At 45.1% G+C, this 15,874-nt stretch overlaps 1 protein-coding gene across 1 annotated transcript in view; it reads right to left on the bottom strand.

Moving 5' to 3' along the window:
- The window catches only part of LOC146181185 (uncharacterized), a 44,048-nt gene that overhangs the window by 13,185 nt on the left and 14,989 nt on the right, over positions 1-15,874 (bottom strand). The window contains exons 3-5 of the mRNA XM_084575720.1: positions 9,569-9,655; positions 5,818-6,034; positions 2,363-2,539 (exon numbers count right to left, since the gene is read on the bottom strand). Coding sequence (XP_084431846.1) covers positions 2,363-2,539; positions 5,818-6,034; positions 9,569-9,655 — 481 coding nt within the window. The remainder of the gene's footprint in view (positions 1-2,362; positions 2,540-5,817; positions 6,035-9,568; positions 9,656-15,874) is intronic.

Below are 15,874 nucleotides of genomic sequence, written 5' to 3'. Positions count from 1 at the left end.
TTGATGCCAAGATAATGCCGAGACGAGTTTCATAAGCATTAGTTATTAGTACATGGCATAGAACCTTTAAAAAGAAATGCATCTCAACAACTTTGGATTACAATGACGTACCACCGATCGCGCTCATTATGGCCGAGAATTAAACTGACCAATCGGGAGCATCCTGAGTTAAAGAGAAAACAGCCAATAAAAAACACTGCAGATTGCGAACATGTGACCGTATGAATATATTATCGGGTGTGCATTTGTTAAATCGAGTGCGCGTTTAAAGCACGTTTTCTGAAGCGCTGACCTGTATTCGATCTGTACTTTCCCACCACCTTGTTCTTTCGAGACTGCAGTTTATTCGAAATAAATAAATAAAAACATGTTTTGCATTTTGTAATGGTTCAAATAATTTAAATGGCTCAAATAATTTAAAAACAAAAGAAGTCTAACGAAGCGAATTATCCATTAACATTAAATACTTTCACATTATTCACCAATCACCGAGCGATGAGGACACTTTTGCGGCAGAAAGCTTGGGATATTTGTATTGCGTTAGTCGGAGGAGGATATCTGCCGCTTGCAGAGCTACATATGTATATTAAAGGAAAGTTTCGTGCTGCGCACCAATGGCTGATGCTTGGGTCGAAAGCGGCATTAGTTTTCTGACGATTCCCGGGCTTTACACGCAATGAGCTTTTCGGGTGCTTCAATTTGTACATGGGTTAAAATATAAACTAACAATGTGAAATGTCAGGCAATTATTATTATTTGGCAATATAGCATAAGGTATTCTAGCAGATTTGATCCAAAATACAAATGTGTCATAATTTGGGAATTAGGTCCATCCAAATTATTTTGAGAGTAAGAGCAGCTCAGCAATCAGTTTTATGCCTATGCGCTACGCATCATAAATATTTTGCTAAGCGATAGCTTATACTGCTCATTCGGTCGAAAAGCCTTCGCGTAGTAGTCGGCACCACGTTTTAGAAATTTATAAATTGATTGCTTGATGATAAGCGCGGAGGAGGTAATAAAATAACTGTGACTAATTTATGAATGAAGAGATTAAAAAGGGGATCAAAAGAGACAAATGCTCTAGATGAAAATCAATGCTTCTCAGAGCTAACTGAAAAACTTTATTACATAATTGCTCAATTATTCAACTGAAATAGCTGAAAAAATAAATATGTGTTCAAAGGTGTCGGACTGCTCAGAATGAAAATCAATGTTTACTGATACTAAGTGTTGGTGTATGAAAAAAAAAGGAAAAGAGAAAGAAGGAGTAAAAATTACAAAAATGAAAAAACACCGCCTGTACTAGTGAAACGCTATCGCGTTATGCCCTTCAAAGCTGAGCCTAAGTGTCGCCTTAATTGTCATCTATAATGCAGCAGCTGCTGCAGAATCCATCTGTCAACCGCTCGGCAACATCTATGAGACTGCCCATTAAGAGTGTTTATTTACCTAATAACTGTCAAACATATAGTACGATACGCGTTTCCTGATGAAAGCTCTACAAAGCATTTATTGAAACTGCCAACACCTTTCACAACACATTTTGCTGTAAACTAGCCGCACGCGGGAAACAAACTTGTGATTTCTTCAAACCTTATTTATATTGAGGACGCATTACATTAGACATATATCTAAACAAGAAAACTAAACCAGAGCCTTGCATGCTTTGACGGATCCCGCTACCTCTCACTGATACAATCTCTTAGTTCTTGCTTCAAGAGTTTTAGCAATTGTTAAGTGAGCATAATTGCACTAAGAATACCTAAATTCAGTACTCTTACAGCACAATAACGTACAGATAAACGCACAGGCCACACGGGTGATTCTTCTTCGTGAGAAACTTCACTTTTGTGAAATTATATAGCACGTCATTTCTCAGAAACAATTGTCCAACCTTGTTCTCTTTATAGAGGAAAGCACTAACAATAGCAGCAAATAGAATTCACGCCATCATTTGATTGCGCATACTTGTCTGGTACGACAAAGGGCCGCGCTTAAACGTAGTCTTTCGTAGCGCTTTGCTGGCGGGCATTTTGGCAGATGTCTTAAGCACGGTGCACTTATGCATGGTCATGAAGGCAATTCCAAACTAGTAGCCAAAAAACGCCTCTGGTATGAACTTCTCCACAGTACAGAGAAATGTAAACAAGGGTTTCATTCTACTGCAGTAAAAATTCAATTATTTTAATAACTTTATAAAACAGAGACGTGAGCCTTTATTTGCACCACGGCTGCAAACTAAATTGTCAAGCAGACTGCGATTCGGTCAGGTTGTACTTGTTGCTTTGGAGAAACTGGTAAAGCAAAGTGGAAACGCAGCTGCAGCACGAGATGTAAGTACGATTGGTAGGAAGCGCACCTATCCGAGTCGGATAGGTCGCTGAAGACGTCAGAAAAAGGGTCAGTCCGCGAAGCATCACGAGCAGTTGCAGAGCAAGTACTCCCGTGGCCACTGGTCGTCGACGTCTCGTCGCCGCCACACAGAGTCAGCTCAACACCGTCCTCTTCTACACTGCCTTCACCAGATGCGGCCCGCCTGCATGCGCAAGGTACATGTAAATTCGTGTTTATTACAAAAAATTGAAAGGTGGAAAGTTCATCATCAGAATCATCATCGTCATCATCAACCTGACTATACCCACTGCAGGGCGAAGCTCCAATTAACTCGGTTCTGTGCTAGCAGCATCCACTTGACCCCTGCGAACTTCTTAACCTCATCCACCCACCTAACTTTCTGCGCCCCCTGCTACGCTTTCCTTCCCTTGGAATCCAGTTTGTTACCCTAAGCGGCCATCGGTTATGCTCTCTTCGCACTGCATGTCATGCCCATGCCCATTTCGTTTTAATTTCCACTAGAATGTCAGTAACTTGAGTTATTTCTCTGACCCACTCTGCACGCTTCCTATCTCTTAATGTTACCCCTACCATTTTTCCTTCCATAGCCCTCTGGGTTGATGTTACAGGAGGAATATTTAGAGTGGTTGCCGTATCTTATAGAACATACGTATAAAGCGAAAGCGCAAAAAAAAAATACAAAGTTTTCTAATTAGCAGGTGCGAAGAATATAACTAGTTGTAAATTTTCTGCATAAATTTGTACAAACACAAAAAATCAAGAAGGCCCGATTCCCTATAAGTACTTTGATTTATTTCGTCCTCGATCTTTGCATTCGAAAAAATCCGAATAGCAAATTTTTCTGCTGCAGCCTTAAGAGGTTTTCATACCTTGCATCATGTTAATTCTCATTGCTCTTATCCTGGATGCTTTGAAGCTCCTCTCCAATCAGCACACCTACAAAATTGCAAAATCTCAAGACAAAGTTTTAAGCTAAAAGACTTCAATGGCAACTGCAATTGACCTTCCACGCACCACACTATCGACCGGAGCGCTGCTGTATCTGGTGAAGAAAAGAGCCCATGGTTCTAAATATTAAGACTTTCGCATGACCCACCTTAAGGCTGTTAATGTAAATGGAGTTACTAAAACTTAACTTATTGTACCGGTTCCAACAGTCCGGGAAAGCAACTGTCCCAGAGAGCGGAAAAAGTAAATACCGTGGTGTGAATTTTCTTCGGGGAAACGAGTTTGCATACGAATTTGTCTGCGTTCTTTCTTTATTCACATGGACGTTTGTACCATGTCGGGGCAGCGGAACCCCGCGAGAGCGTGCTACTTTGCCTCATATTCGAGAAACGTTTTGCTCTACAAACATAATTGACATTGATGCCCGCGAAGATATAAATTTTAGGTAAACGCTTTTCTTTGATACCAACGCACCAACTGGTAGTGCACGACATTGGTGGTAATCAAGCAATGCCTATAAGTACCTTCGGTTTTCTTGCACATCCGAATTATCTCCCTAGTAGTGTGCGCATGAGTTCACAGATAGGGCTTCTTGGTAAAGATATATAAGAGGTGTGCATCTGACAATCTGTAGTCACGAGCAGCGCTGTCAAGAATTTGGCTTGGATGCTTGTTAGCAAGTAGTTACACCAGTAATGTAAAATATTACTGATGAAATACTGCTGGGAGTCTTACAAGGTGCAAAAAGTTTGTAATTGTAGGAATGGGGGTCTCGACCTTGAGTAAAATCTGAGAAAACATTTTCTTTAACTACTCATTTTTTTCGAATATAATCCATTGCGCTACCTTGCTGGGAATGGGTTCGCTTTACACGGAGCTAATGACATAATACTGCCGTTTTGAAGAACATACTTGGCTATGATATATTAGTATATGTAAGAGAAAATATCTTTCAATGTTAAGTACTATGGTCACAGCATTACGTTTTTTTTTCGGTAGGGCTATATCCTTGCCTCCGGATGTTTCACAACGTAAGAACTATTATTAGGAATAGGGCGTCAGTCGACTAGGTACTGCGGCCGCAAGGCACAGTTCGGAAACCCAAATCCGCATCACCACTTCACCAACCTAGTTAATGATCTTCTCTCCCCGCGTGCTGCACTGCTCTCATTCTACTTCCTCGCCCTTGCAACATTCACACTCTAGAAGCATCATCCACCTCTGATTCAGCTCTACACTAAATCTGCGCCACGCAACGCCCAACTCAGCTACTTCCTCTCTACGCAAGAGCTCTATGAATCTAATGAAGCAGTGGGACTAGAAGCCGGCGCGTGAGGTTCTATCAAAAGATCCAGTACTATATCCCTGTGTCCCCGAGGCAGCACCTAGAGGCTAAAGTAGGGATAAAGGCTACGAAAATGTTAAATATGCTCGTGTCGTGCAATGGTCCGGCTGACTATGAAACAAGACGTAGGACGCACTCGAGGGGCATACGGCGTGGAATTATCTGCCACGTTGTGAAAGCAATGATAACTCAAAATGGCTTTCATCAACTAGCACATGGCATTCTGTGGCTCAGACTAAACTAAAGTCTGGTGTCCGAAGTTCTGTGTTCTGCTTGTTAAAGGGCGGGAGAAAGGAGACGTCAAGCCCGTATGCGCATTACGTATACCCACAGTAAAACGAGAAACAACGAGGTAATTTATGAATTATGCTAGGCAGATGTGAACGCTACCTCAGATTTGAATTGCTTACCTGTAATCAGTGTTTTGTGTTAATGAGCGGAGGAGTGAAACATACAGGAACCGCAACTATTGCTTTTAAAAAAAAGGGAAAGAGGAAGCTGGACTTGGATGTTGATTGTTCACTCAGCAGAAACAGTTGCGGCTATGTATTCTAAGCGTTTCGCACGTATCGTTACACAAAGGTTACCTCTAAGCACATTGGACTTCGCTTACCTCACCATACCGCCCTTCCACCATGTTCCATTACCTTCCACTATAGCGGTCAAGTGTCAAGCACCGTAGAACGGAATAAATTCTCACACACACAAACGCAAACTTAGGCAAGTCAGTGAGATTTTTTCTTGTAGATATGATACGCGTATGTAATTATAAGGATGTTTTTTATTGTGCATATACTTCTTAACCTAAGTTTCAATGGCTTTTAAGAAAGCACTAGATGCAAAAGAGCAATGATCAACCCTTCCAAGACCATTCGTAAAAGTATTGAAGGAACTTTCCTTTGCGTAACCAGGTTTTCATTGAATACAAGAAATACAGCACGCGCACCGTTCGAAATCTGTCTTGCCACTATTTGAAGTAAGAAACATTCTTACAGGGGATTGATGCAAACCTTGCTAAGGGCCAAACTATGTGCGAGTGAAAAAAACAGAAGCTTGGCACTCAACTCAGATGTTTCTTTTTTACTTCTTTTTTTTTCAACAGCGCCATTGAAGCAGAAAGCGTTCCCAGCGGAATTATTGGTAAGCGCAACCACTCCCATTCTCACCTGGCTGACCAGGCTATCCAGACGCGGTCGTCGCGCTCCTCGTTGTCGGCGCGACCTGCTTCTTCTTCGCTCTCGGGTGCAACTTCTTCTTCTTCTGAGGCTTGGCGAGAGCCACCGACGCTCTCAGCTGTTCGGTCCAGCGGCACAATCCTCTGCCACGGCTTCGAAGTCACAGGCGTCGCTTCCCCCTTACTCTCTGGTGGGTTGTTGTTGATCTCTGTAAGAGAGAGCAGGCATTTTCGAGGCGGCCTCGATAGCCCAATTCCCTCAATAGCGACACTTTTTCCAAGGAAAATGGGTGAAAACCTACGGATGCGAAAGCTATCGGTTATCTTTATTTCTGTTCAAACCAGGCGACGAACTTTCAACTGCAGCCTTCCTAAATGAAATAAGTAAGGGTGCTAGACTTCATACCGTGCTCTGAGATCTTTGCATTACACACGTAGCTGCAATGCGCGGATGGATAAAAACGCTACGATCATGTTAAGCGAATTTTAACCGTTGGTGGCTTATAATGAGCCACAGAATATAGGCCCAAGAAGGAATCAATTATAATTGACTTTTAAAGGCCTAAATAGTTGATGAATAAACTTTTAATTTGTTATTAAGAAGCAGCATCGTGTAAAAGACCTGATTTTCTGTGTAGGATTGCGTATGCTCTGGCACCCGTCACCTTGAAAAATTGAAACAAAAAAAATGGCCCTTTCTCTATTAGAGGGGAAAAAAGACACAATATAGTTGGGAATAGATGCGTACACTCTGTAAAACAAATATTAAAAATAAAATGATATCGCTAATCAGGCTTACAAATAAATTAAAGAGCACTGCAGCATCTACATTGGAGTAATGCGAAAGCTCGGATGCTACTGTTGGTTGCCTCTGGTTCTATGTAGTTTGCCCATTTTAGTCTTTGGTACTTTCAACTTGCGCGTCAATCCCTTCCTATGCCCTTTTTCGGCTCTACTTCTGGTTGCGTGACGTCACATCCTTGACGTCATTATACACTACGGCACCCGTTTCTCTCTTTCCGATTTCACACCCACCTTCCTCCCTTCCCTTACGGCGCGGTTCAGGTGTTTACAAACACGTGTGGCAGATACGGCGCCTTTCCTTTCCTGTGAACCAGTTCTAATTATTTACCTATATAACTTATTGACCTAGTTATTTTTATGCAGCAACATTACATCAGCCTCTATCGATTGACACCACTCATTAACCTCTACCACTTCTCAATTACCCGCAACTGCTGGGCACACAATTTTGCGGCTGCGGTCTGCGGAGAGAAATCTGTTAACATAGCGAAGTAACGCTTTCGCGTTAAAAATGATGGCCTAAGCAGAGTAGGTCCGCCAAATCGGAAGTAGGTGCGCTAAGATTGCTGTTTTCACTTGTCTTTAGGGTCACTATCACTGAGTAGCATAGAGTCGTAATAGAAATTCTGGATTAACCCAGCACAGCTACATGGTTTAACGAAGTCGTACGTGCGTGCCTGCATGACCCAAGAGTAGATTGTACAGTGTAAGAGTAGAGTGCACTACTCGGGATCCCAGGATCCTACTCGATTCGAATTCCATCTCAGAATATTGACCCATGTTGGGAGCTCTTTGCAGTTCTGCCGTAACGTATGATCTCGTGATGTCACGACATCCGCTGAAAAATCAGTGCCCAGCCAATCTACCTCTCAAATTTCATTTGCTTTGAGCACGCTCTTTAAGCAGAAGGCATACAGAGCTGAAAAGTATGACAATAGGAGGTCTGACGGCTGGCATCCTAAAATCATGTAAAGGCAAAAAGAGGGCCTATCCTTATCACAGTACGAAGATAACCAAGCGTGCCTGTAGGTTTTTAATAATGCATGACTTAAATGTTGCAGTTTAAGTGTCTGTACTTCAGGCTTCACTCTTTGAAGAGTTAAATAAAAATCTTCACCCCCGAACCATTTACGATGATGACGTGGTCCGTGTGCAATTTGTTGAGAAGCCATCTGCGACATTCGAAATTTATGCCTGGAGGTTTTGTCGTAGCGTTGCTTTTTATACTGCAAGAAAACTCGTCCAATGTAGGGCTCAGGTGCCGTAGGCGTCACCTATATTCAAATTATTTGCAATGAAGAGTAATAGACCATGTAGGGCTGTCCTTTAGACTTCATCATAGAATTTAGCCCCTTAAAATATTTCCACACCAATATGCGGTTTAGCTCGAATTCATAAGGCATGCTATTACTAGGACGCGCAAATGATGAGTTTGCTGACACACAATCTAAAGCTGAGAAAAATGGTTAAAGTTGTGAACATCTGTAGTAATAAGAGCTATCTATTACTTATATTAATAAGAGCTAACTAGGCTCAATGGGAGCTCTTACACCTGTACAAATTTATCATACCGTGTTGGATGTAATTGCAAGGGTTCTTTCAACATATGATTAAGCCGCTTCAGCAGTCGCCTAAATGTTCGGTTATACGCCTGACAAGTAAACCAGGCAACGTGAGTAAATCTTGTAGCCACGCTCCTTGCAGGCCAGGTTCGAAAGCAGTATTTAAATAGTCTGTCAGGAGTTCACAATTATACGACCTTACATCAGTGCACTTTCTGGCCTCCCCAGCGTTGTCGTTTTGTCGGCTTTATGTTTTGTGTATATGAGTTGAGGGGTGTCCGTCTTCAGACTGAGTAATCAGCCTTTAAGTTTTTAATTTTGATGGTGCGTTCACTTATAGTGCCGCTGTTTTGTTTAAGTACGCCCAATTACTTATCTTTCCGGTTTCCTGCTCGAACACGTAGCACTGTCTGCCTAGGATTATCAACATTACATAACTGATGTTAATGGCATCCTGCAACAGCTACACAAAATAGAAAAAGCATTGTTTATTTTGTTATGTTTTCGTAATAAACCTCTGAGGCAATTTTGGGAAGGATTACTGTCCTGCCTTTTATTGGCATAGCAAGAAACGCAACTTTTCTTTTGGTAGTTATGTGCCCTGCATCATATTTGGCCTGACTGTGCGGTTGGCTCTCCGATATTTAATAATGCGAAAACATCACTTCGCTATGTTCACAGATTTCTGTCCGCTGAACCTGTCCGCACACCGTGTCCGCACACCATATCCACACACCGCGTCCGCAGACCGTGTTCGCAGAACGTGGCCGCAAAATTGTGTCCGCCGCAGTTGGAGCAATTGAGAAATGGTAGAGGTTATTGAGTGGTGTCAATCAATTTAGGGTGACGTAATGTTGTGTCCAAAAATAATTAGGCCAATAAGTAATTAGGTAATCAATTAAAATAACTAGTTCAATGAAAGGAAACGCGCAGTATCTGTCACACTTGTTTTGTGCACACCTTAACCGTGCCGTGAGTGAAGGGAGGAAATTGGAGTGAAAGCGGAAAGAGAGAAAGGGCTGCCGTGGTGGAAACGTGAAGGATGTGACGTTACGCAACCGGAACTAGAACTAAGAAAGGGCATAAGAAGGGATTGGCGCGCAGCTCGAAAGTACCAAAGACTAAAATGGGTAAACGAAGTGAATTCAGCAAATAGAAGCTACCAGCAGCCACATCCGTGCTTTCGCATTACTCCAATGCAGATTCTGCGGTGCTGTTTAATATTTTTTAAATGATATAGTATTCGCTCCACCTGGGGCAAGCTTATTTCTTTCGCAGGGCTTGGAATTATTTGCTATACTAACTACCGATGCGTGCTCTAAATTTCAGCCAGTGCTGCGTAGAGAGTGCAGTCTTGCACCACAGAGACTGACTGACCTTTCGAACTGTGCTGCGCACTTGGGGATAGCTCGGGGCTGCTGACTTGCTGGCCACGTCCGCTGGACTCCCACTCCTGGACGACCTCTGCACAGAAATGGGATAGAAGCTAGCGATGAACCAAGCTTTTTCTTATATTTTAAAGAAGGAAAAAAGGAGTGATATACATTGTTAAAAAAAAACTGAAGTGATTGCAGGGCGTGTTCAAGCGCTAACATTGTGATTGAACTTATACAATGTAACACTTCTTTTGGTTTCAAAGAAAGCTATGCGAATAACTCACCAGGAAGTACTCAAAGAGGTGAGAAAAGTTAAGCAACAGGAAGTAGCAATGAAGCAGAAACATGTAAGTCACGATTGTTCTTGAAGCTTGAAAACAATTTTCATATGTAGGGGCAATCACACTAGAAATGACCCTCCAAGCGGGCGAGTAATAATGACACACCATTCGTATAATCCCAGGCTTACTTTGTAATTGGGCTTTTGCATTTCTGAGATATTTATGCCACTTGGTTTACATTATTTCAAAGCAATAATTTTGAGCATGAAATATGATCAGCACACTTGACATGAAAGTGAACATGATTGTTCTGGCCAAAAGAAAAAAACGAAGGCGAGGGTACAAAGTGCTGAATCACTCGCAATAGAGCTGAAATTAGTGAGATGAAATAATGTCTAAGAGTTTCCCTCAGAGAACACGAAATGATGCGCAAATGATTTCCAAGACGTACACTCTGGTTAAATTATTTATGTTCACACACTGGAGAGTCAGAGTCCATGTTATGGAATTCCTCTACGAAGAGCGCTTCACTAAAAATAGACGAAAGAAAAACATGAAACGGTCTGCAATCCATATTTTGTGCAGCAGCGCATCTCTAACATTCAGCGCTCAAGAATGGATGTAACGTATTAGAATACCGATAAGCATGAAATTTTACGCGGTCACAAATTTCAATCCATGGGCAGACAAAAATTATCCCATCAATCAATTTTGCTTTATGCCATCTCGCTCGCAATGCTGCTTGGATCCCCGTTCTTCACGATAAATAATTTAACGCTCCACATGCTCTGTAGAGGAGCAATACTAGGAGCAGAGAACTGCTTCGCGAAAAGATGTGTTCAATTGGTTGAACAAAGGACCGCAGGACGTGACATGCTTTCAAGCCACTCATACCAAGCTCCACGAGCGCAGAGAAAAGCCTGCAGCACACACGTGTGAGCACAGATCATCCACTCTAATTACGCATCGCCTTGTTATATAGGGAGCGAATCCTCGAAGTGCGTAATGAAGATTGCAACCACACGCAAAACTGATTTAATGGCCTTACTTCATATTCCTAGTTAGAAGTACGGTGTGTACAGCCGATGTGTCTGTAAGTAAACAAGTATTTTGATAAGAAGACCACGAATTGTGCATTAGTCTCTCTTCTAGCATGACGCAAAAACCTCCGCAGGAGCACCAGAAGCGAATAGAGCTTGATTACCAAAATGTTTGGGTGTTTTCTATGGTGCGGGACCTCACCATCCTTTGATCACTGCATCGCACTTTCCCGATTACCTCTACATCTTGCATAATGGCGGGGGTTGAACACATTATGAAGTCGATTTCATTTTTAGTCTCTCCGTTAGGACTTTTCCATGTCCATTTCCGGTTCTTCCGTTTGCTGAAGAAGGTATTCATGATTCGTAAGTTATTGCGCTCTGCAAACTCAACTAGGAATTCCCCCCTGCTGTTCCTAGCACCAATGCGATTGTCACCTACTGCCTTGTCTCCTGCCTGTTTTTTCCCTACCTTGGCATTGAAGTCGCTCATTAGTACAGTATACTGCGTCTTTACTTTTCGCATGGCCGATTCTACATCTTCGTAGAAGCTTTCAACTGCCTGGTCATCATAACTACATGTAGGTGCACAGGCCTGTACAACCTTCAGTCTATACCGCTTATTAAGCCTAATTACGATGCCTGCAACCCTCTCATTAATACTCCTGTGGCCAACTCCTGTTCTGGTGAGGGAGTGCGTTGCCGGAGGTGTTCACCGGCATCAGGTCGCACCCCAAATCTGTGTATGCAATTCCATCGACACGCGGATTTTTTTTTATCCGGTGGAGAGTTGCGCGGCACCGGGATTTGAGCCCCGGTCCTCTTGCTGCGAGGCGGATTTTCTACCACTACGCCACCGCTGCAGCGCTGAATATAGTGTATATATCATGTGACCAGCAGTGAATCCTTTCTCGCGCATTTGATGATGCTAGCACGGGAATACCTTGCTTCTGGTGGTAATAGCTAGCACGGGAATATCTTGTTTCTGGTGGTATTACGCGCTGTGAAGAGGAAGAAGTGCACGAGGAACATTCCAGTCAGTGGCATCGTGATCGCTGAGCGTGTTGGACCTGACTGTGTTCGCTGTCGCTGTGTTCGCCGCTGATCTACCCAGTCCTGCCAAACTAGTCCTGCTGATCTGCCCAATTAACCCCCATTTTAAATTTGGTGGAGGGGCCTGTTAAGATCTATCCTCTCGCCCTGGAACTCCACAGCCGCACATTACCACCTCCTGCAATGCCTGAGGACGTTAACCACCAAGCCGTACAAGTTGGCTCGGCCATCTTCTGTCCCGGCTCCCTCCGCCAGCGAGACCCCGCCATCTTCAGCGGCACTGACGACCACGATGTCGAGGACTGGCTCACATCCTATGAACGAGTGAGCGCTTTTAACAAATGGGATGCGGAAACAAAGTTAAGCAACGTGATGTTCTGTCTCACCGGCGTAGCCAATCTATGGTTTCAGAACCATGAAGCGGACATTCCATCATGGTCCGTGCTCAAAGCCAGCTTCTCTAAAGTTTTCGGCCGTCCGGCTGTGAGGAAACGCCGCGCTGAACAGCGCTTGCGTGCGCGGTCTCAGCAGGTTGGCGAGAATTTCATCAGTTATATCGAGGACGTCGTCGACTTGGGCAAGCGCGTGAACGCACAGATGTCAGAGGCTGACAAGGTCAAGCACATTCTGCAAGGCATCGATGATGACGCCTTTCAAATGCTTTCGGCTCGAGATATCCGCTCCGTCGCGGAAGCGGTCACACTGTGTCAAAGTTATGATGAGCTCGCAAACAAATGGCCATAACTCGCGCGAACACCATGCACTCCGAGTCGCTTGCTGGCCTGAGAGATGCAGGCGAACATTCTGCGCTCCTGCCAGAAATCAAGAGCTTCATTCGGGAATACGTTGCTCGACCGCTCTCCCTAATCTCCTGCCATCAAGAATCTTCCGCGCACCTAGCTCCCAGTTTGCGCCAAATTATTCAAGAACAGGTAGCTGAATCTCTTCCTCTGGCCCCTCAATCCATGCCTGTCGCAGTGCCTTTGACATATGCGGCTGTTGCGGCCCGACCACAACCTACACATGCCCCGCCGCCACCTGCCCACGTTCAGCCGCCTCCTGGGCCTGCGCAAGAACCTGCAGAGTTTATGCGACCGGCTCCAAGACAACGTAATCCCTGGCGCACGACAGATAACCGGCCAATTTGTTACACATGCGGGCTTGCTGGAAATATTTCTCGTTATGGCCGAAACCGTCTCCCAGTGTCGGCACCACCTACTCATAGTTCTGGGTACTGGTCTCCGACGCCTCAGTATTCCGCGCCTACTGTGCCTCCAGCCAGCCGTCATTTCTCCCCAGACCGCTCAGCCATGTCCGACTGCCGTTCACCGTCGCCGCGACGCCGCTCTCTCTCCGATACGACGTCGACAGAACGATTCACGTGAGGAAAACTAAAGGCCGCAGTTCCTGAGGCGAGACCTGCAACCCCATCGAACTTCCCAAGTCCTCATCTGTCGCCAGAAAACTTATTGAAGTTTTTGTCGAGGGTGTTGCTGCCATGGCTCTAATTAAGACTGGTGCTGTGATTTCGGTTATGGACGCAAACTATGTCGCACTTTAAAAAAAGTGAAGACGCCAATTGCGGGACTTTCGTTGCGAACGGCCAGCGCTCAGCATATCAAGCATTTAGCAGCGTGCACCACTCGAGTAGTTATCCAGAATTTCCTTTATACGATTGAGTTCGTCGTGCTGCCAAGTTGCTTTAAGCTGTAATTTTAGGCTGGGATTTTCTGTCACGTCACGCTGCTATTATCGATTGTGCTCGAGCTGAAGTGGGGTTCTCGACTGTGCCTGATGCCTTACCCGATGCTGATGCAACAAATTCCAGTGCTAAAGCCCTCGTCGTCGAAAATATCGACCTTCCTCTCTGCTCTTCAGTGCTTGTTCGTGTCGCTTGTGCCTCTGTTAGCGATGACACCATTCTCTTCACGTCAACCCATACTTTCCTGCGCCACAAGTGCCTTCCATTGCCCTACGCAGTGCTCGCTATTTCCGCTGGCCTTTCCATATTATGGGTCTCTAACCCATTTAACTCCCCTACTGCTTTGCGCCACGGTGAATGCCTCGGAAGTATCCAGCCAATCATATCTCTTCTGATCTCTGAGGAACCTGACGACGCGCCGCACTGTGCCGTCACTGCGCTCAACCCCCTTTCACCTGCGCCCGCTACCCCCTCTACAGACTTCTTCCTCCGTTTCATCGACGCCGACCTTTCTCCAGAGCAGCGCACTCAGCTTTTGAACCTACTACATCACTTTCCCTCTTCCTTCGACTCTTATCAAAGTTGCTTGGGCCAAACGTCTACAGTCACTCATCGCATCGACACCGGCACCCACGCACCACTTCGGCAGCGCCCCTATCGTGTGTCTGCAACCGAACGCCAGGCTATTGAAGAGCAAGTCGACCTAATGATCCAGAATGGCGTGATTCAGCCCTCAAGCAGCCTTTGGGCGTCACCTGTTGTCCTCTTGAAGAAGAAAGATGGTTCTACCTACTTCTGTGTCGATTATCGCCGCGTTAATAAGATTACGCGAAAGGACGTCTACCCTCTCCCATGCATCCACGACGCTCTCGATTGTTTGGAAGGCGCCGAGCTCTTTTCTTCCCTAGATTTACGTTCCGGGTAATAGAAGTTCCCTTGGAAGCGGCTGATCGCCCCAATACTGCCTTTGTAACTCCCGACGGCTTGTACGAATTTACAGTTATGCCGTTTGGCCTTTGTAATGCTCCGGCAACATTTGGAAATCATTGGAAATTTTGCTTCCATTTGAGTGGATGATGGACACCATTTTGCGTGGCCTAAAGTGGAAGACGTGCCTCTGCTACCTCGAAGACATTGTCGTCTTCTCTCCTGACTTTGACACACACCTCTACCGTGTGAAGCACGTTTTGACCTGCCTCTCTGATGCCGGACTGCAGCTGAATTGAAAAAAAATATAGTTTTGCCGCCCACCAGCTCACCATTCTCGGCCACGTTGTTTCCAAAGAAGGTGTATCTCCAGACCCTGCCAAACTTCGTGCCGTAGCAGCCTTTCCCAAACTGACTTCCACCAAAAATCTACGTAGCTTCTTCAGGCAGCGCTGTTACTTTCGCCGCTTAATTAGAAATTTTGCTTCCATTGCTGCTCCCATGACAGAACTTCTGTCCGGCAGTTCCGACCTTTCGTCGTGGTCGGCAGCGTGTGACGATGCCTTCAATGCTTTACACCACGTCCTCACGGCACCGCCTGTCCTACGTCAATTCGACCCCACAGCGCCTACTGAGGTCCACACAGACGCCATGGGTATTTGTCTCGGCGCTGTGCTGCTTGTTCAGCGCAAATCAGGTTATACTGAATACATGGTCGCCTATACTAGCCGTACACTCACAAAGGCTGAATCCAATTACTCCGTCACTGAGAAATATTGCTTAGCAATTATTTGGGCTCTTACTAAATTTCGCCCTTAACTTTATGGCCGCCCTTTTGACGTAGTGACGGACCACCATGCGCTGTGCTGGCATTCCTCACTGAAAGACCCGTCCTGCAGACTGGCAAGATGGGCTCTCCGCCTTCAGGAATATGATGTCGGCGTTGTTTACCGCTCCGCCCGCAAGCGTCACGACGCCGATGCACTTTCCCGCTGCCCCCTTACAGCTGAGGTCGCGAGCCTTTCCTCTTCCGACATTTCCCCGTAACCGCTTCACATCAGTGAAATGCCGTCCGCGGAGCGGCAAGATCCTTCGATAAATTCTCTCCAAGATTTTATCTCCAATCCTACAGCTGCTTCTCTATCGCGTGCTCTCCGCCGCCATGCCTCCCACTTCGCCATTCGTGGTGACCTCCTCTACCGCCGCAACTACTGCGCAGATGGCCACAAGTTGTTGCTAGTTATTCCCCGGCAGCTACGTTCGCAAATCTGTGACTATTTCCACGCTGACCCACAATCCGATCA

This window comes from Amblyomma maculatum, chromosome 8 (genome assembly GCF_055883805.1).
Source record: "Amblyomma maculatum isolate TAMU_Amacu chromosome 8, ASM5588380v1, whole genome shotgun sequence".
In the NCBI taxonomy this organism is placed as follows: Eukaryota; Metazoa; Arthropoda; class Arachnida; order Ixodida; family Ixodidae; genus Amblyomma; species Amblyomma maculatum.
Note: the sequence above shows the minus strand (reverse complement) of the source record. Positions and strands in the feature narration are given on the sequence as shown.